General features: G+C 36.7%; 1 protein-coding gene across 3 annotated transcripts in view; it reads left to right on the forward strand.

Moving 5' to 3' along the window:
• Positions 1-20,858, forward strand: part of NTN4 (netrin 4) — a 105,983-nt gene that overhangs the window by 71,621 nt on the left and 13,504 nt on the right. For all 3 annotated transcript variants that reach the window (XM_012663999.1, XM_012663997.1, XM_012663998.1), the window contains exons 6-7: positions 12,451-12,664; positions 13,234-13,349. In XM_012663999.1, the coding sequence (XP_012519453.1) occupies positions 12,451-12,664; positions 13,234-13,349 (330 nt within the window). The remainder of the gene's footprint in view (positions 1-12,450; positions 12,665-13,233; positions 13,350-20,858) is intronic.

Raw genomic sequence — 20,858 nt, forward strand, 5'->3', positions numbered from 1 at the left:
AGATTTCTCATGTGCATGCATGTACTGATTAGTATTCTTTTTTTTTTTATTTCGAGACAGAGTCTCTGTTGCCCTGGCTAGAGTGAGTGCCGTGGCATTAGCCTAGCTCACAGCAACCTCAAACTCCTGGGCTCAAGCGATCCTCCTGCCTCAGCCTCCCAAGTAGCTGGGACCACAGGCATGTGCCACCATGCCCGGCTAATTTTTTCTATACATTTTTTTTAGTTGTCCAGATAATTTCTTTCTATTTTTTTTAGTAGAGACGGGGTCTCGCTCTTGCTCAGGCTGATCTCAAACTCCTGAGCTCAAACAATCTGCCCGCCTCGGCCTCCCAGAGTGCTAGGACTACAGGTGTGAGTCACCGCGCCCAGCCTGGGATAGCTTTTTTAATTTTTTCCTCTAAAAGTACTGAAACACAGTTTGTCCTACTTTCTAATCTCAGTGATTGCCTTGGTTGCGTTTAATGAGATGATCTAGAAAATGACACAAATTGATGATAATTCTTCCTCACAGTGTCTACCATACATCTAATAGAATACTTACCTGGGCACATTAATTCATTCAACAACTATTGGTGACATTAATCTTGAGACTTTGTTTGCAGTTAGGTAGCTAGTTTCCTGCCAAATAAGCCAAGGACTTACTCGTTCCATTCATGTTCTAGGCTATTTTTTTTTCCTCCCACTCTCCTAATAAGCACTACAGCAAATGCTATGGTCCTTATGTGTACACTTTTAGTTAATGATCATAAATTCATCAAACCTGAATAAACAGGGCCCTGAACCAAATCTGCTAGCTAATAGATTTATTCCTGTGAGCGATTAAATCATCTCTGTTCTCACTTCCTCTTCATTTCAACCTTAACCCAAGGTCTAGTGTGGGACCCGGGACAATCAACTACACATTTCCATGCCAATAAATCACTTCTGAGGATTCCAGAGATGTTGTTTGTTTTTTTAAGACTGGTGGAGATCGCTGAAACCGAATTTATTTCTACAACTCAGAAAAAAAATTTTGTTAAAGGACAGTGCATTTAAGGTCTGTAAACACAAGGGAAAATGTGAATCTCTCCAGCTGAATCTAGGGCTGAGAAGAGACATGGAGGCTCAAACTGGCTGGTTGCTGAGGCACAGGAAAGAAAAAGGGAAATATAATTCTCACTGTGTACTGAGCTACTTTGAGGAATACTAACAGTATCTCTCTCTGTTCTAAAAAAGCATAGTCTCTTTTCAAGTAACTTCCTTGAAACCTCTAAAGTCACTTATGTGGCTTTGGTATCCTTAACATAAGTAGATTTTTCCATGGCAGGTATGTTAAAAATGTGAGAATAACCTTACCAGACAGTGGTGTGATGGTTTTTTTAGGGGGGAAAGCATTTGCCAATTTCTATGGCTTAAATATCGTTGCCATGGCCAATTTCAAGCTACTAGATGATTTTTCATCAGGAAGTCAGACTCGGACTCTGAACCAAAAGCAGAATGGTTTCCCTCCTTTGGACAAAGTCCTGCCTTCACCTTCACAGCCCTCTTCTCTGACCTCAAGCTGCTCTCTCTGGTCATTGGTTCCCAAATCTGGTTGTGGATCAGAATCATTTGGGAGCACTTAGTGAAAATATGGAATCTCAGAGTCCTGCCCAAGATACACTGACTCAGAATCTCCAACAGGGAGTGGGGACAGAAACCTACATTTCTTTAAAAAGCATCACTGGTGATTCTGATTCAGCCTTTTGGTCTCCTGGCCAGCAGCTGAGAACCACTGCATATACCAGTCCTGGCTCTAGTGTGAGCTCTGTTTACTTGCATCCTGGGATGAGAGATTGATTACAAGCTAATAATCATCTATAACTTAATCTGCTCACTCAATAAGCCCTATCTCTGGCAGAAAATCCTAAAGGATTACTAAAACTCTGGCTAAACACATTTTTTTCTGACACACGGGTAGATATAAATGCTGCTAAGTATTCATGTCAGTTATCATCTCCCACTTAAGAAAGCATAATAGAACCTCTCCTTTTCCCCAAGAAGATTTCTGGCAAAAATTCTAAGATGACTGTTTTCCATGTAAGCATTTTAAAATAAATACCTGGTAATTGCAATTGGAGAGCTCCCTGTTATTCATAGTATACAGATTTATGTGCCTTAAATACCTCGTACTTTAAAGTGAATTATTGCAAGGAGACTAAAATTTATAGTAAAATTAGCTTACCACGATATTGACATTTACTATTACTTCCATATTTACATATTTCAGAACATAGCATTAAACTACTGTGGATATATTATTGTGTTGGTATTTAAATAATCATCGAATCCAGTTCTTCATGTAGTCCCCCCTTTCCTACCCTCCCTCCATTTAACATCAAAGGATATGTTAAATGTTAGATGATTGGAAATTGATTGAGTATGGAATATTGACAGCTATTCTACAACAATTTTCTATAGAAAATTTCCCTCACTTTAATATAACAGATGTGTGAAACAGATGTTGGAAGAAATGCCTTGCAGAACAGAATTAACTCTCTTTTTAGGAAACAGCCAGTTAGTTCCTTTACAATAAATTTATTGACCTTTATGTCAAGACATGAATTTTTAACTATTGCTTCGTCTCCTCCATATTAAAAGAAAAATCAGTAAATGAAAAAGAAAGCAGAATTCATTCCCTGTCAAAGTAAACAACCTCTTGAAAAACTGACATGCCCTTCCTTCCTCCCTGGTGGGCCAAAATAAATGTAGTCAATTGCCTTTTAGCTGAGAGTGAATAAAATAAAATCGATCTCTCTGCCCTAAAACCCAAACCAAGTGTTTACCAAGATACCGCCTGGTTACTTGGTTACTGTTACCCTAACTAGCCAGCTATCTATCTTTGTAAAGAAAGGATTCTGTCATCCAGATCTATCTTTTTTCTTCTTGTTTTGTTTTCTTCTTCTTTTCTTCTTTCTGGCTTAGGTGAAAACTGCTCAACTGTTGGTAACTCAAGAAGAATCTCTGCATTTCTCTGTTTGCTTATATCTCCATTGAACAATTATTTCATCCTGTCACTGATATAGTGATTCTTTCCTTTCATTTGTCTTTTGAATAAAATTTTTAAGTTAATTAAACCAAGAATACCTTACCACAATGACACGGTTAGGAACCCACAAGCACCTCCCATTTTTCAGTCCATGGTTCCAGTCCATGGTTTCCAAAAGATCACTGAGGTCTCTTCAAATAGTAACTTAGTGGGCTATTTCTTTCCAACTGTAGGTTTAGCAAAGTCACTTGAGTTCACTTTATGTCATATAAACAACACAGACATCTTTGTTTTATATTGAAAGCAACTGTGAACGATTCCAGCATAGAATCAATATGAAATAACTATTTTTGAAAAGCAAACTTTCAATAGAACCAGTGGCTTGGCAGTAATAGTTGGGAAACTTTAATTTCCCCAGTTTCTTTTTTAATCTAGGAAGTCAAACCAGAGGGTTAAGAAGTGAAAGAGACAGAGAGAATAAATATAATATAATAATCATACTAAGACAGTCCTTTAAAAAGATTAAAAAACACAATTAAAATTCACCCCCCCCCAAAAAAGGAGAAACTTTATGAATTGATGAATAATAAAGGTCAGTCAAGTTTGGGCAGAGAAGTGGGAGAGGTTATAGAATTCTCTAAAATGTTTCCCCAACAGAAAGTGTAATTCATTGAATAAATAAATAATATACCATTCTTTATTTGATGAGGACAAGCATTAAATAATCAAGCAAATAATTATACAATATCAGAAACTTCAGAGAGTCTGGACAAAATTAGAAGGGGCATAAAGCAGAGAACTAGCATTTGTTCAGTGGTTCCCATGGACCAGACACCGTGGTGGGCAGTTTCCATAAGCTGTCTCATTTAGCAATCTTTATGAGTCAGGTGGTATCTTTTCTATTTTACAAATGAAGGCACTGAGACAAATTGATTACAGTTGTTCCAGGACCCTCTCAAATACCCAAATCTGTGGATGCTTAAGTCCCTTATGTAAAATGGTGTAGTATTTTCATATAACCTATGTATATCTTCCCATATACTTTAAATCATCTCTCATTTATAATACCTAAAACAATATAAGTGCTATATAAATAGTTGTTATACTATATTGTTTATTTGCATTATTTTTATTTTTTTATTGTTTTTCTTTTTCAAATATTTTTGATTCATGGTTGATTGATTCTGGGGATGCTGAACCCACAGATATGAAGGGCCAACTGTATATAATTTGTCCAAGCTCCCAGAGCTAGTCAGTGGCAAGGCTGGGATTTGAACCCAGGTTTGTCTGACTCCAAAGACCTTTTGTCCAATGACCTACAAAGATCCAAAGAAATCAACTCTACACTGTGACCTAGTTGATGAAAACAAAAGAAATAAAGGCAGAAATAATCAGACATATATTTTAGAGCCAAAAATAATTTTTAAAGGACGTAGATTTTTTAAAAAATAGTACGTATGGCCCTGGATGTTGAGTAAGGCCCTGCTTACTGATAAATAGCCATGTAAAGTTTGACTCTAAAGAACTACATTCATCTTAGAGAACCGTAGTACAGAAAAGATGAAGGTAACTGGAGACTGTTCTAGATAGGCCAACAAAAACCACTGAGAAAAGAGAGATACTAATGAATAAATGTGAAAAAGGATGAATATTCTCAGATTAACCAGAAAACTTCTCAGGGAGACTATACCAACTTTTTATAGATACTCAAAGAGTATAAGGGGATGTAGAGGGATGGCAAAAAATAATTTACTTCCCTAGAACAAAGAGTCAGTTAGAATTAGATATAATTGGATGAAAAAGAGGAAAAGGAATTTCAGATTGATTAATGTGAGAAAAATTTTGCGGCCAGCGAGAGGTATTTTGGGGGTGGGTGGGGAGGATATTTCCTATTGAGTTAGAATAAAGAACTTTTATTACAAACGGTAAATAATATAACTGGACTAAATGAACCATTAAATGTAGGAAATAGTCTTGCCTTGGAAAGATTCAGAATAATCTGCTTTGCTTTGACCATTCAAGTTTTCTACAGATTTGTTGGGGCATTTTTCTGTTCCTAGTATCTTAGCATTGCAATGCTAGGGTGCTGAGAAACTAGAAACCTACAAAAGAAATAGTATGGGTCTTTTAGGAGGTTCATCAAAACAGAAAATCATTTCATGGTTGCTTATTGAGAGGCACATTCATTCATTGATTCATTCAACAAAGATTGGGTGAGTTGCTAAAATGGGCCCGGCATGGTCCTAGGTGTGGAGGATACAGAGATGAAAAGATGTGGTTCCTACCTTCTAGGCCTTCACAGAGTACAATAGAGACAGTGGTGAGGCAAAAAATCAGAAAGAGATTATCTGAGACCAAAAGACCATCAATTATTAAGAAATATTTAGTAAGTGACACAATTTATCCCTTTAAAAAAACCGAACCTAGATTTATTCAATGTCTCCCACGTGGCAGGCCTTGTCTAGTCACTGTCTATACAACAAAACAGAGTCTCTACCCCCATGGAAATAAACTGCAAATAAATTTACCCAAGTAAATATGCAATTAAAAACTGTAATAAGGCCGGGCGCGGTGACTCACGCCTGTAATCCTAGCACTCTGGGAGGCCGAGGCGGGCGGATTGTTCTGAGCTCAGGAGTTCGAGACCAGCCTGAGCAAGAGCGAGACCCCGTCTCTACCAAAAAATGGAAAGAAATTAATTGGACAGCTAAAAATATATGTAGAAAAAATTAGCCGGGCATGGTGGCACGTGCCTGTGGTCCCAGCTACTCGGGAGGCTGAGACAGTAGGATCGCTTGAGCCCAGGAGTTTCAGGTTGCTGTGAGCTAGGCTGACGCCACGGCACTCGCCCTAGGCAAGAGAGTGAGACTCTGTCACAAAAAAAAAAAAAAAACTGTAATAAGTGTTATGAAGAAAAAGGGTAGCATGACAGATTATAGCAGGGACGAATCACATCAGTTCAAAAGAGAGATCTAAGATAGACACAGTCAATAGGGTTTGTTTCTCCAAAGGAAGAAGGAGTTAGAGATAACCCCAATTCCCGGCTAGGGTAGATGGTACCTGAGTAGAATAGGAACACAGGAGGCTGAGCAGGTGGTATTTCTTCAAAAAAATAAAAAAGGGATAATAGTATATGATAGAAGCAAATTCTGCAGTAATAGTAACTGGCCAAATAGTAACTGGCTTAGTTACAACTAGTCAACAGGAAAGGAATGATACAGAAATCAAATAGAGGGTCTGAGCAGTAGCCACATAGTAAAGCATTAAAAGTAAAGGGTATGACTTTTGTATTTATTTGCAGTATGCATTTAAAAGTTTATAGACTACAGATAGAAAATATACTTAAATACTGTACATTTATTTTTTAAAGCTTTAAATAGATGCAGATCTCATGCCTAAATGGATCATCCTCTTTCGTGTGGTGTGTATAATAACTCAGAAGACACTAAATTTCTGTAAGTGAAAGGCAAATCTTAATTTAGATTATTTTCTTATTAGATTTATTCAAGCATAATTTCATTTGGATTAAATATACCTTGAATATTGTGGAACTAGCTATTACTGAACACAATGTATATAACATTTCAAGGATCAATAGAAAAATGTTCCCTAGGATAGTAAAGGGGTAACCACATTGCCTTTCGCAGAACAATTGTAATTGTACATCTATAATTTTTTCTTCATTTTTTATAGCTATTCATCCACTAGCAAAAATAGTTGAAAGTCAAAGGACAGGAAAAAACAGTGCCCAGACATGGTAGAAGATTTCGTTTTATCTACTATTTAACTTCTCACTTAATATATTTATAACAGTTCATATTGTGTCATTTCTGCTCAGAGCTACACCTCAAAATCATCCCCCTTAAGCCCCATTCTCTCTAAGAACCTCAGCAGGCAGCTGGGCAGCTTTTGAAATGACTTTGCTATTAAAAATTTCCCCTCAGAAATTCTGCAGGGCCTTGGCCTTTTCGGGAGAAAACAATGTTGGGAGCCTGGAGGCATTGCCCAGGGGGTGGCCGCTGGGTAGTGACCACTGGTCTTGACAAGCAGCTTCTTTCCCAGCTAAGGGCCTTGAACTTTGAGTTCTGTTTTTAGAAAAGCTAAATCAGGAGCAAATACTTTTAGGGCATTTTTCTCCCAGTGTAGCTTTTACTAAAGAATAGCAAAAGTTAGAGCCATCAGGTAACACTAAGGAGGCCTGACAATTTCAAAGGGGTAAGATGCTGAGCGCCACTGGTGGTTTCTACAGAGAACTTGAAAGACATGCAAATGGACTCCCAAACACCTAGTGAAGGTGGGAATAAAGATGAACTGGCAGCAATGGTTTCCTTTGACTCCACCACCAAAGGCTATAGCAATCCCATCAGAATAAAGGGGGCCATAGTGGTTCCATTATGTTGCTGGCCATTTAGACTCTTGTCCTGCATGACACTTCAGGGTACTTCCCTTTAAGTGGCAGGACCATAGATGACACCCTACTTTTTCTCAACATACTCTGATCCACAAAGTGAGAGTAATAGCAGGCTAATCGTTTTATCCAAGGACCGGAACGTGTAAAGGACAGTGACTTAATTCTATGGGATTTAAGAGTAGTCAAGAAAGCTGTGCTGCTATTTGCCACCAAATTCCTCCCAGGTGCAAGGTAAGCAGGCAGTTTGGGCAGCCAGCTAGATCATTAGTTTCCTTTAAAAAACAACCCTTATCTGCAGTGAGACAGTTACTACTCTTTCCTTTGTTTCCATGCACCCTGGAGTAACTCGGTTATACACTTACTGCCCTGTAATTATTGATTTGCACATCTCTCCTCTCTCACTCAAGAGATATGATGCTTTGTGTTCATTTTTGTGTCTTTAGCCCCTAACACAGTTCATGTTAACACTAAAGTTCAAGAACTCTTTGGTGAATGTGAGTGAATGAATGAATGATGGGCATTTTAAAACTAATATGTTTCATCCAGATAATGATATTAGTTACTTTTTGAGCATTTGGTGCCACTAAATGCCTATTACATTGCTAAATACATACACTATCTCATTTAATCCTCACACAAACAACCCTGTGGCATAGGTATTGTTATTCTTACTTTATTGGTGAGAAAACTGAGAGTTGATGAGGTTAATTTCACAAAGTATTATAAAGAATAAGCCTCATAATCGGAATGTAGCTCTGGTTAGAATCTGGTTATCTAGTCTGACTCCCAAGCTGTGCTTCTACCAACTTTATTATATTGCCTCTATTTTATTGTCTGTCTTCCTACGAAATCTTACAGGAAATTTCCAAACAACTGTGTTCATTGTCAGCCCTTGTGGTTGATACAAGCATTAGTTTTATAGGCTTATGGATGCACAGGGTTGTTTAAAATGTGTCCATCCATTGTTTCATTGACAGTTGTGTTTTCTGCTAGAAGATCCAGCAGAGCAGTTTCATGTCCTCTTTTCTGCAAACGCTCTACAGAGGGGCAGTGCTTCACATAATAGAGGCATTGCCGCAAACACGTATCTGTAGATAAAATTTGAATCACAGTTAGGTTTTTATCTAAATTCATTACTTGAAGAGAACCTGTTGTAAAATCTTTTATAAAGTACTCATTTCCTCTATCTCATCTGTTTTGAAAGTTTTGTATTATTACTTCAGATTTTCTTCTAATAAAACACTGGGTAAAGAATGTACCATTCAAAATAAGTCATATGCATTATCAAAAAACCCTTGTGACAATATCTGGGAATTAAAATAACATTTTTAATAATTTCATTTCGCCACTATGGTTATGGGAACAAGCAGCCTAGAGCAAATGTTACGGGGGGAAACTGGAAAACTATGACTCCAGCGACAAATGATTTACCACCTGGACAGGCCACACAGTTTCTAAACGTATCTGCCGCCACCCAAAGCATCATTTTGGCTTTTAACAACAGTTCACAACAGCTGTATACCCCAAAAATTATAATGAAAAAAATAATTAAATTCATAATGATAGTATATGATGACAGTTCAAACTGTTGGGTTTTAGGTCCAACAAGAAGAAGACAAAGCTGATGTCAAGGACTTATGTCACTAGCTCATAACTTTGACATTTATTGTGTAAAAGTAAGTGCTTGGGTTGCATTTTAGAATCAACAATCAGTAAGAAATATGTGTTGGGGAATCAGAACAGAACCTAAGAAGATACTTTTTTTCCCTCAAGCAAGAAGAAAATCTATTTGCATTTTGGAAGGAAATAAGAAATGTAGATTATGAGTGTCAGATATTGACTGCTATCAAACATCAGGAGATAGGTATGCAAGGCAAGCCTCAGTGTGCAGTCTGAGAAAGTATGCCGTGAAAAGTGTCAGGGCTTCTGCCTAGAGCTAGTTCTGCATAGTTTTCAAATGGTATTTTTATCTTGTAATTATGTAAAAAGTCACATTGACAGAAATCCACTAGCATATGTGATAGAATCACATTTTTCTCTGGCCATTCCTGAAATATATGTAGATTTTAAAATATATGGTAGAACAGAGAGGTCAACTCCTGGAAATGCTCAAATTTTCTATTAGAGAAAAACATAGTGGTGGTGGAATACCACGTATATTACCATATAAGGGGGTCCTATAACATCTTTCTTCTGGCTAAATCTCCCTTATCTTCTGTCAAGAACCAAATTGACTCAACAGAGTGATATAGCAACTATTGTTTAGCCATCTCAAAATGATGTAATTTTTATACTGGATTATGTGATTTCATTTTAAGTAATTTCTACACTATTTTGAACATAGTGTTTTGATATATTCATGCTATATATAATCCCTCCAAATTAATTCTTAATAAAAAACAAAGGACAAATCAATAGTGTTTTGATACCTTAAGAGAAAATGCCTAAATGTTCATATAACAAAACCCAACTGAAGAAAAAAATTAGTGACTTTAATGTAGAAACAGTGATTACCATATCTGTGTGAAGTTAAATAAAGATGTTCTCCTTAGAAAATCAATGTTTTAAAGGCAAAATCTTTACTTCTCACCTTGTATTAGGTAAGTTTTTTTTTTTATCTTAGAATAATTACTCTTCTAAACTATAAATCTCTTTAAGGGGTAAGACTATTTTTTTCAAATTAGATCCCTAGCAGTTTGCTCAGTACTCACACATAGTAGGTGCCCATTAAATGTTTGTTGAGTAAGTGAATGAATAAATAAATGCTGGCTTAAACAAACACACACACTGTTACCCTTTCAAACAATGTCTTTTTTTTTTTTTTTTTTTGAGACAGAGTCTCACTGTGTTGCTTGGGCTAGAGTGCCCTGGTGTCATCCTAGCTCACAGCAACCTCAAACTCCTGGGCTCAAGCGATCCTCCTGCCTCAGCCTCCCGAGTAGCTGGGACTACAGGCAGGCACCACCATGCCCGGCTAATTTTTTCTATATATATTTTTAGTTGTCCAATTAATTTCTTTCTAATTTTAGTAGAGACGGGGTCTCGCTCTTGCTCAGGCTGGTTTCGAACTCCTGAGCTCAAACAATCCGCCCGCCTCGGCCTCCCAGAGAGCTAGGATTACACGCGTGAGCCACTGCACCCGGCCCAAACAATGTCTTTTATGGCGTTTTCCTTCGTTGTCCATAGCAGCATTTTCATCATTGCCCTTTAATTCAATTGAAGGGTCATTTTTGAGCAGCTGTAATCTACCATTTGCTAATATCTCCGTAAGTGCTAGGGACATACATTATCTCTGGTTTAATCCTCAAGAAAACCTCATAAAATAGAAATGTGGGGCTCCGAAAAGTAAAAAATTTTGGCTAGAAGTTGAACTCAAGTCTGCCTCCACCAGCACTGCAGGGGACAGGTGAGTGTGACACAGGCTGACATTCAAGGAGCTTACAGGCCAGTGTGATTGAGAAGAAAACACACAATTGTCTGTAATGCAAAGTAGAATGTGATAAGAGCTATGAAAAGAAATGTTATTTTTTTAAAGCACTGGAGGGTTGCAAAGAAAAGATAAATCATACTCAACTGTGTTGGAATAAAGACTTCTAAAAGAAGGCAAACCTATCCCTTAGATGGGCAACTGGAGTGGCTGCCATGGCTTTATTCTTGGAGGTGGAAGGGAGTGGTGGGTGGGGGATGCTGCCCCCCACTTTTCTGCATATCATTATATTTCAATTTCAAAAGTTCTGTCTTTAATAAGAAAGATGTCAACAGAGTTCCTATCTTGAACATGCTCACCACCCCAAATGGTTGAATTGGGACAACTTTGGGGTGACATTTGAGATAGATCTTGAAGGATATATAGAATTTTGAAAGATAGATGTGGGAAGAAAGATTTTCCTACTGACATTAATAAAGGCACAGAAAACAGGAAAGATTGTGGTGTGTCTAGAAATTGTCCCATTTGATTAGAATAAGGGCTATATGCAAAAGAATAATGAAAGGAAAGGCTGGAACAGTAGATGAAGGCCATAGTATGAAGGACAGTGGTGAGTGCACTTTGTAAACCACAAATGCTTCATAAATATTAGAATTATTAACATTTGTTAGTTGACTGAGTGAATCAATGAATGAAGATGAACTTCTAATAAATGAATGAATATGAGATTCTTCCCAAGATGATAATTCATGCCTTTTGCAGAAAAAGCAACATCCCTTCTTCCCTACTTAAGTATACTCAAGGGTCCCTCCAACAATTCTCCCATCTCTCTTTCGGTCATCAGTTTTTTCCTTTCTACTGGATGGTTCCCATCAACATCAAACATCAAATGTGCTGTAATTTCTCCCATCTTATAACAGAATGAAACAAACCAATACCCAAATCTTCACTTGAGTTCATATCACCATCCAGTTTTAGCTACCATCATATTTCTGTGCCCTCATAGAAAAGCTCCTCAAAAGAGCTATCTGTTCTCATCCTCTTAATTCCTCTAATCCCCTTCTCTCCCAAGTCCTCTTCAACTGGGCTTCCCACTCACTATGGATTACACTGCAACTCTTCCTGCCAGGGTCACCATCGTCCTCCATGCGGTCAAACCCAGCACTTCATTCCCAGGCCTCACCTTCTGTGACCTTTCAACATTTGACACAGTTGATGTTGCCCTCCTACTTGAAACTTTCTTTGTTTGGCTTCTAGAACATCATGCTCTCCTGATTTTTCCCCCTTCGCACTGAACACTGCTTCTCTGTCTTCTTTGCTGGTTCGGCCTCATCATCCCCACCAAAAGGCGTTCATATTTAATGCCTTCAATATTAGCAAAAATTATGGGTTCTTTTTGCAGCAGATATGCTTTTCTGATTACATCTTGTGTATCTGTAATTTAATTAGCTTTCATTCTCTGAGCATATACCAACTGGCTAAAGAAGGAGTCTCAGAAACATGCTGTGTGGTGAAGGGGAGCCATTTGGGGATCGCGGGGCCTAACCTCCACACAGGTAATCTGCAGTCACTCATCAGCCCTTGCATGTCTTCTCTGTTGCAGTGTGTTCCTGCCATCCAGTTGGATCAGCTGTCCTTCCTTTCAGCTCAGTGACCTTCTGTGACCCCAGCAATGGTGACTGCCCTTGCAAGCCTGGGGTGGCAGGGCCACATTGTGACAGGTGCATGGTGGGGTACTGGGGCTTCGGGGACTACGGCTGTCGACCTTGTGACTGTGCAGGGAGCTGCGACCCTCTCACTGGAGACTGCCTCAGCAGGTGAACATGCATGGCTCTTGCTCTTGTCCACGTGTCTTTCAGATTCTTTTGGTCATCAGTTTTTTCCTTTCTACTGGATGGTTCCCATCAACATCAAACATCAAATGTGCTGTAATTTCTCCCATCTTATAACAGAATGAAACAAACCAATACCCAAATCTTCACTTGAGTTCATATCACCATCCAGTTTTAGCTACCACCATATTTCTGTGCCCTCATAGAAAAGCTCCTCAAAAGAGCTATCTGTTCTCATCCTGGGAGTGATTTGGAAAATCTTGCATTCCATTAGTGGATCAAAGATATATTTGCACATCTCTTTTTTAAAGAATTTTTGTCAAATCACAAAATCAAGTAATTTTTTCTTTCAAGATTCTAGAGATTGTCTTGTTCATTTTGCAAAATATTAATAAATTTTTCTTCACAATAGTTCCTTAAAACACTGTTTATTTCTGGAAAGTGAAAGTATAAGAAGGTAGATGATAAGGTTTAAATCTCTATAAATAGATTCATTTGTTTTCAGGTTCTAAAAAATTCCTTAATAAGTTCTCCATCATTTTCTATTTTATTAGCAGCACAGACATAGACTGGTATCCTGAAATTCCTGACTTCCATTCCATGCACAATAAGAGCGAACCAGCCTGGGAGTGGGAGGATGAGCAAGGATTTTCTGCACTTCGACACTCAGGTGAGACAGATATAACCAGATATCATATTTCTAGGTCTGGTCTGAGGAACAGTGATGTGTGACAAACCAGGGAATATCTTTTGGATCCTGTGAGGGGAAGGAACTCCTTAGTTCTAAGGTTTAATAAAGTAGAGACCCCCATAAGTATAAAACTGTGAAATATAGCTAAGGGAATTTTAACAAACTTTTAAAAATTTTCTTATTATTAGAGTACCATGTATAGTTAGTATAGGAAATTTGGAAAATGCAAAACATTACAGTAAAAAAAAAGGTCACCCAAGATCCCATTATACCACTGTTAATACTTTTGTGTGCTTTCCTCTCTCTAAAACACAGCTAATATTAAAATCCAACTAAATATATCAAGTTTGGCAATGTACAAATTGATTTAAGGAAAAAATATTCTTACAAACCTGGTGTAACTCAATATGTACAAAGGAAAAGCTAGATGTGAACTCCTCATGTTTATAGCTTTTTTGCAACTAGAAAACAAAAGTAATTTTACAAACTAAATATAAGCCAAATAATAAGATGAATAAAATTAACATGAATTACTTATGAAAATGATTTTTACTAAAGCCAAAAGACTGTTCACTACATACATATGGTTCTTTGCATTTACCAAATCTGGACTACTATTTCCTCTGATTCAATTTTCCTATGACACTTTTCTGTTCCTTCTTTTGAAGAGTGTGCTATGATATTGGTGTGAATACTTAATTTCTGTGTTCATCCTACTATTCTTCTCTTATAGAATATCATGTGGTTCTATTTAGCAGCAACTTGCTCCTTAACACAAACTCAAATGTGGGCATGAAATCTTGTGTCAGCACTTGGTTATAAGGTGCTCACCAGATGATCCAAATTAAACTTACAATAAGTTAAATATATTTTTATTATGAAGCATTACAAACAGCAGAAATGTACAATGGACACCCATATACACACCTTTTGAGATATATATATCCTATTATATAATATACCACTCTTTAGTCTCCCATTGTTTGCCATTTAGGATATTTCCAATTTCTAATTTCCCACCCTTATGAATAATGCTACCATGAGTGTTCTCTTATATGTGACTTTATGCACTTGAGAAGGCATTTCAAGCTACTTGCTCTAAGAATGGTTTTTACAGTTTTAAATGGTTACAGTTTAAATGGTCACGTGAGTATCTACCTTTAATTCTTGGCCATTCAGGTTTGCTTTTCTGTGAATTCCCTATTTGTAAATTTCCTACCAATTTGTAGGAGTTCTTTATAATTCTTTATAAATTCATTCATTCATCCAAAAATATTTATTGAGTATCTATCATGTGGCAGCGTTGTAAATATAGTAAGCGAACAAAACAGATGAAATCCCTGCCTGCATGTTGCTTATATTCTGGTGGAGGAAGACAGCTAATAAACAAATAAAATATTTAGTATAATAGAAAAATAAAGCAGGGATAGGGGAGAGGAAGTGCTTGGGAGGGCCATGATTTCAAATAGCTTGATCAGGGTAAGTCAAGTGAAAGGTGGCATTTGAGAGAAAAAAACCTAAAGAAGGTAAGGGAGTGAGCTATACAAATAACATAGGAAAGAAAGTTTAGGAAGAAGATACAGCAAGTCCAAACACCCTGTAGTGGGAATCGGGCTGCTTTTCCATGAAACAGCAAGGAGGCCAATGTGGCTCGAACAGAGTATGCCAGGGGAGAGCAGTGGGAGAGGGGGTATAACAGAAGCTGTATAGGCTGCTGTAAGGATTTTGGCTTTTACCTGGAGTAAAATGGAAACCATTGGAGGGTTTTGAGCAGAGGTGTAGCATTTAAAGTAACACCAGTCAGTAGGGTTGTATGTTTTTCCTAGTCACATTCAGCATTGCGGACATAGGAATAAGCAAAGGGTTGGATTTAAACTGGGCTGAGTTTTTTTCAAGCAAGAATGAAGCAAGAGAGAGCATTGATTGTCGATGGAATTTAAACTGGGTAAGGAGGATGTATAGGTAGAAAGAGATAGGGTCCATAGATTATAGGGTTTCAAAGGATTGCTGGAGTTGGAAGCAAGCAAGAAGGATAGGATGTAGAGGTCAAAGAACGGGATGTTTGAAATTGAGACTGGACGAGTAGCAGTTATCGATAATGGCAATGTCTAAGATATGGTCATAGGAGTGAGTAGCTGAGGCCATTATTTGTAATGCTGCCTTGTTATAGATCCAGTTTTTATATGTGTATGGATCTGTACCTTGTCTCTCTATCAAGTTTCATGAGCCAGTAACACAACAGATTATTACAGCTTTATAGTGAGTCCTGATATCTGAAATGGCAAGTCCCTCTGTTTTGTTCTCCCTTCTTGAAATTATCTTGGCTATTGGTTCTTTGCTCTTACATGTGAATTTTAGATTAAGTTTACTAAATCCCACAAAAATCTCTGTTGGGATTTTTCGTGGAATTGCACTGACTTTATAAAACTTTATGATATAGAGCAGTCCCAAACATGAAGATATCTTTCCATGCATTAAGGCCCTCTTTAAGGGCTTTTACTTTTCTCCAAAACGGATTTGCATAAATTTACTCCTAGATACTATATAGATTTTATTGCTAGTGGGTAGGTGTTCTTTACTTGAATTTTCTAAATGATTATTAATATAAAGGAGTACTATGTATTTTTTGTATTTTCATCTTGTATTTGGCAACCTTGCTGAACTTGTTTACTAATCCTAATATTTATAGATTATCTTGGATTTTTTAATGTAGACTATCGTATCACTGGCAAATAAGGACAGTTTTGTCTCCTCTTTTTTAGTTCTCATACCACATTTTTTGCTCTTGCCTTATCACATTAGGTAGAGCCTCCAGTACAATGTTTTCCCAAATTTGATGGAAATATTTTGAAAAGTTCATGACTATGATATTTGATGTTGATTTTTTTATGAAGTAAAACTTACTCTCTTCTATTTCTAGTTTTAATATCAATGAGTTTTGTATTTAGCTGAATGCTTTTTCTGCATCTTTTGAGAAAATCATATGGTTTTTCTCTTGCAATCTATTAATGTGGTGTTTGGAAATAAGATTTTTCTGGTATCAACCTATTCCTTTAGTCCTAGGATAAGTTCTATTGGTCGTGAACGTATTTTTATCCATATATTGCTGAATTTGATTTGCTAGAATTTTTGTTTTTGTTTGCTTGCTTAGGATTTTTATATTTGTGTTTATAATTGATATTGGCCTAAAATTTATTGTACTGTCCATGTTTGGGTAAGTTAGGAGGGCCCCTCCCCCACTATGTTTTTTTCTATTCTCTTCAATAATTTATATAAAAATAGCATCTTCAGTTACTTGAATGCTTGTTAGAACTTATCTATAAAGCTATATGGATATGGTATCTGTGAGGAGAGGGAAACATTACTGATTAAATATCTGTAATGGTTATTAATTTATTTGTATTATCCTTGAGCTGATGTTGGTAATTAAAGTTTTTTAGAAAATTATCACTTTCATTCAATTTTTAAAAATTTTATTGGCATCATAGCATTCACTTACAATTTATTAAATCTTTACTCAATCTGTAGTTAGATCTCCTTTTTTACCCCTAACCTTATTTGTGCCTTTTTTATTATTGTCTTAATGAATCTTGCTGATTTTTTTTATTTCAATAGATTTAGGGATACAAGTGGTTTTTGGTTACATGGAAGATTTGTATAGAGGTGATGTCTGCATTTTTAGTGTACCTGTCACTCAAATAGTGTACTTTGCACCCAGCCTTGCTGATTTTAATTTACTTTCTCAAAGACAACTTTGGTTACATTGATTCTGTCTATTTCATTTGTCTTTATTTCACAAATTTCTGATCTTATCTTTATTATTTCCTTTCTTATATTTTCTTTAAGTTTGATTTTTTAATTCCTTTTCTAGCTTTGTGAGTCCAATGGTTAACTCATTTATTTTTAGTGTTTCTTATTTTTAACAAGTACTTTTAAGGTTATAAATTTCCTTATAAGATCTCTTTAGCTGAATCCTGCTGATTTTTGTATGCAGTATTTTTATTATTGTTCAAGTTCCAAATAAGAATTAAGAATTTCTTTTTAACCCATTGAGCTGTCTAAGATACATATTTAATTGTTCAAACATAGGGATTTTTAAGCTATCTTTTCACTGATGCTATCTAATCTAATTTAATTGTATTATATCTATTCTTTGAAAACAAGAAGGGCAACTGGGATCAGTTTCTAGGCCACTTACAGGACTAGCTACATGATTTGCAGGGCCTAGTGCTAGATGAAATGCAGAGCCTTTGTTCAAAAATGATTAAGAATTTCAAGGTAGCAACACAAGGCCCTTCTCAGCATGGGACCCTGTGCGACGGCATAGGTCTCACACCCATGAAGCCAGTCCTGCACACTTACCCAGGCCTGAAGTTGGCTGAAAGCTACAAACCCAGGCCACAAACCATAATAATTCCAGTTTTATTGTTTTTTTTTTTTCCTCAGCCTCCTTTCATCAGCACAGAGAGCCTTGCCCAATCTCTGTCTTTAAAAAGTGAGCCTATTGTTTCTTTTTAGTCCTATTACCCTGTAGGGTAATAGGACCTCCACTGCCTAAATCTAAAACCAGGCCCCAAAGACCTATGATTTCAGGCTCTTCTTCTTTGCATATTTATTCACTAATAATACACGGAGATATTTATCTGGTTTTTGACAGAGTCTATGTCTTTTTTGTTTTCTCCTTTATCTAACATTGCTATGGGTCTGGAACTAAGGATGTGTTAAAGCATAAATTTACAAAGCTGTGTAGATCAAGAGTGTCTATGAAAATTTTCCCCAACATTTTATTATGAAAAATTTCAGATGTACAGAAAAGTTATAAGAGTTGCATTCATATACCAGCCACCCAAATTCTGTCCACCCATCAATCCGTATTTTAGATCACAAAGAAACTACAGTTTTAAAACATTCTCATAAAGAACTTATGGACCTTTCAAGAATCAAGAACTCAGATCTGAGAACCACTGTTATTTGCCATTCTATATCCTGGTGTTTTCATTTAACATAATCTTAGGATAATTTTCCTAATGGTTTCATTTTAAATCATAACAGGAAAGGTGGGAAAGATAAGGTAACATAACATTGTCATATTTATCTTTTCAGCACTTCAAAAAGAAAACAAATCTTTTCTATTAATTTTTTGTCTTAATACTACATACTCTAAATTTTATGATTTTAACGTTAGCAGCCACTTTAAAAAGTTTTCTTCTATATTTCTAGCATAATGACTTTTTATAATTCTCCAACTTTGTCTTCTAAACCAAATCTGTAATAATACAGATTTTAGCACTATAGAACATTCACTAAGCCAATCATGCATGTCATTAGGGGTTGGCAGTATGCCAATCGAGCACATAAAGTGCTGGCACCAGAATGACTCCAGACTCTTATGTCCACAGCAGCTGTTAGGTCTATGATGTCCCCAGAGAGTCTCTGAAATTCATCTGGTTGAGCTCCAGATTGAGGAAGACTTTGTTCATTTTCCTGAATTGCATATAGAAGAGTGCTCCTGGGAACACTTTTTCAACAAAAAAAGTGATAACCCAGTTTCTTAAAACACTGAAAAAAAAAAAGTTCATTCCCACCTCTAGGTGCCTACCTATCGTAAGTTTCCATAAAGACAGCTTCCAGCTAGGAGTGTAATGCATGCACTGTACCAACAAAACACCCTTAATTTCTACCACTTCTTGTGAGGTAGAAAACACCAGATGTAAAATTTCACTTCCTGAATAACAAAACTGGTTTTAACTAGTACCACAGAACTAAACAATGTTCATTTTTTTCAATGTTCTAATAACCTAGTATGACTGAACAGGTTTTTCTCCCCTTCCAGATTTCTTTTAAGAAATTCATCTGGGCTGAAGCCTGACCAACAAATTTTAATGTTTGAGCTCTAAGCATACGAAAAAGGAGTATTGCAAAGCAGCCAAAGAAAGACCTTCAAATAATAGACCTATATATGTTCTTAGAGCACTGTTTTGAGGACTAGTGTATGACATTTGGGGTTCCATTAGGTTTTATAGCATGGTAGTTATACCATACTCTCCTGCTTTGGTAGAATTATCAAAGGCCGTCGACCATTCACTTAGGGTACTACAATTTCTGAATGAGTAATCCTCTCTGCTATGTTTCAATTATAAGCAATATTATTTAACAAATCGCAACGGCTTATTTTAAGCACCTCTGATTTCTTTTTCCCACTATTTAATTCCACTGCAATTTTCCACATGTAAATCTCATTCTCTGATTTTTACAGCAGCTTTAGTTAGAGCCAATATATCAGTATTTTCCACAATGCTATTTTCACCTACCCAGTCTCACTGGAATCTACTCTCATTTCCACCTGGATGTTCTGTCAGCTTCTCTAATTGATTATATTCACCTCATACTAGACCTCTGTCGTTTTTGTCTGACCAGATCCATTTCCCCTTCTTTCCTGCTATTTCTGTGGTAGCTCAAAGCAATTTTTCTATGGTAGCCCACCTTCCCTGATTTAATACAGTCTTGGAGAAGCCAATCAGATGTTCTCTATCCAGAATTTAAATCTTAAGCTGAAATGACAGTCTGAAAATGATTAAAGTTCATAGTTCCAAGAGTGAAGCCATAGAAGAGACTGCCTAATAGTTCGTGCTACCTAGATCTCTGGTGCTCTCCTGATTCTTGTTTTTTCTGAGTTATAATTCAGCTTTTTCTCTTCTCTGTGTGCTATTCCATACCCTTTTAATAATTAAGTTAGAAAATTGATTGTGACCACAAAACCATAAATTATATACCCTGAAATATTCTCCTAACTTCCCTATTTCCATTAGTGATACTACAATCCTCTCTGTCACCTTGGCTGGAAACTTCATTTTCATGAAGTTCATTTTTACACTTCCTTTTCCCTTGGCCTCATTCAATCCATCGACAAGAATTGTAGACCCAAACTCTACAGCATCTACTGAGATTTCTTCCTTTCTAGACCCATAGGCACCTCTCTAATTCAGACCCACATCACATCTGACTTAGAAAGACCATATAATGGAAACATCAAGGCCTTCAGATTCCCCTAGACCAAGGCTTAAAAATCTGGTTTTTCTCACTGATTTGCTTGAGTTCTTTGTAAATTCTGGTTATTAGCCCTTTGTCAGTTGTATAGCTTGTGAATATTTTCTTCCATTATGTAGGTTGTCTATTTGCTCTGTTGATTGTTTCCTTGGCTGTGCAAAGCTTTTTAATTTAATCAATTCCTGTTTATTTATTTTTGTTGTTGCTGTGATTGCCATTGGGGCCTTCTTCATAAATTCTTTCCCTAGGCCAATATCTAAAACAGTTTTTCCAACATTTTCTTCTAGAATTCTTATGGTTTCATGCCTTACATTTAAATCCTTTATCCATCGTGAATTAATTTTTGTTAGCGGCGAGAGATATGGATCCTGTTTCATTCTTCTGCATGTGACTATCCAGTTGTCCCAGCACCATTTATTGAATAGGGATTCTTTTCCCTAG

Source organism: Propithecus coquereli, unplaced genomic scaffold (genome assembly GCF_000956105.1).
Source record: "Propithecus coquereli isolate 6110/MARCELLA unplaced genomic scaffold, Pcoq_1.0 Scaffold85, whole genome shotgun sequence".
In the NCBI taxonomy this organism is placed as follows: Eukaryota; Metazoa; Chordata; class Mammalia; order Primates; family Indriidae; genus Propithecus; species Propithecus coquereli.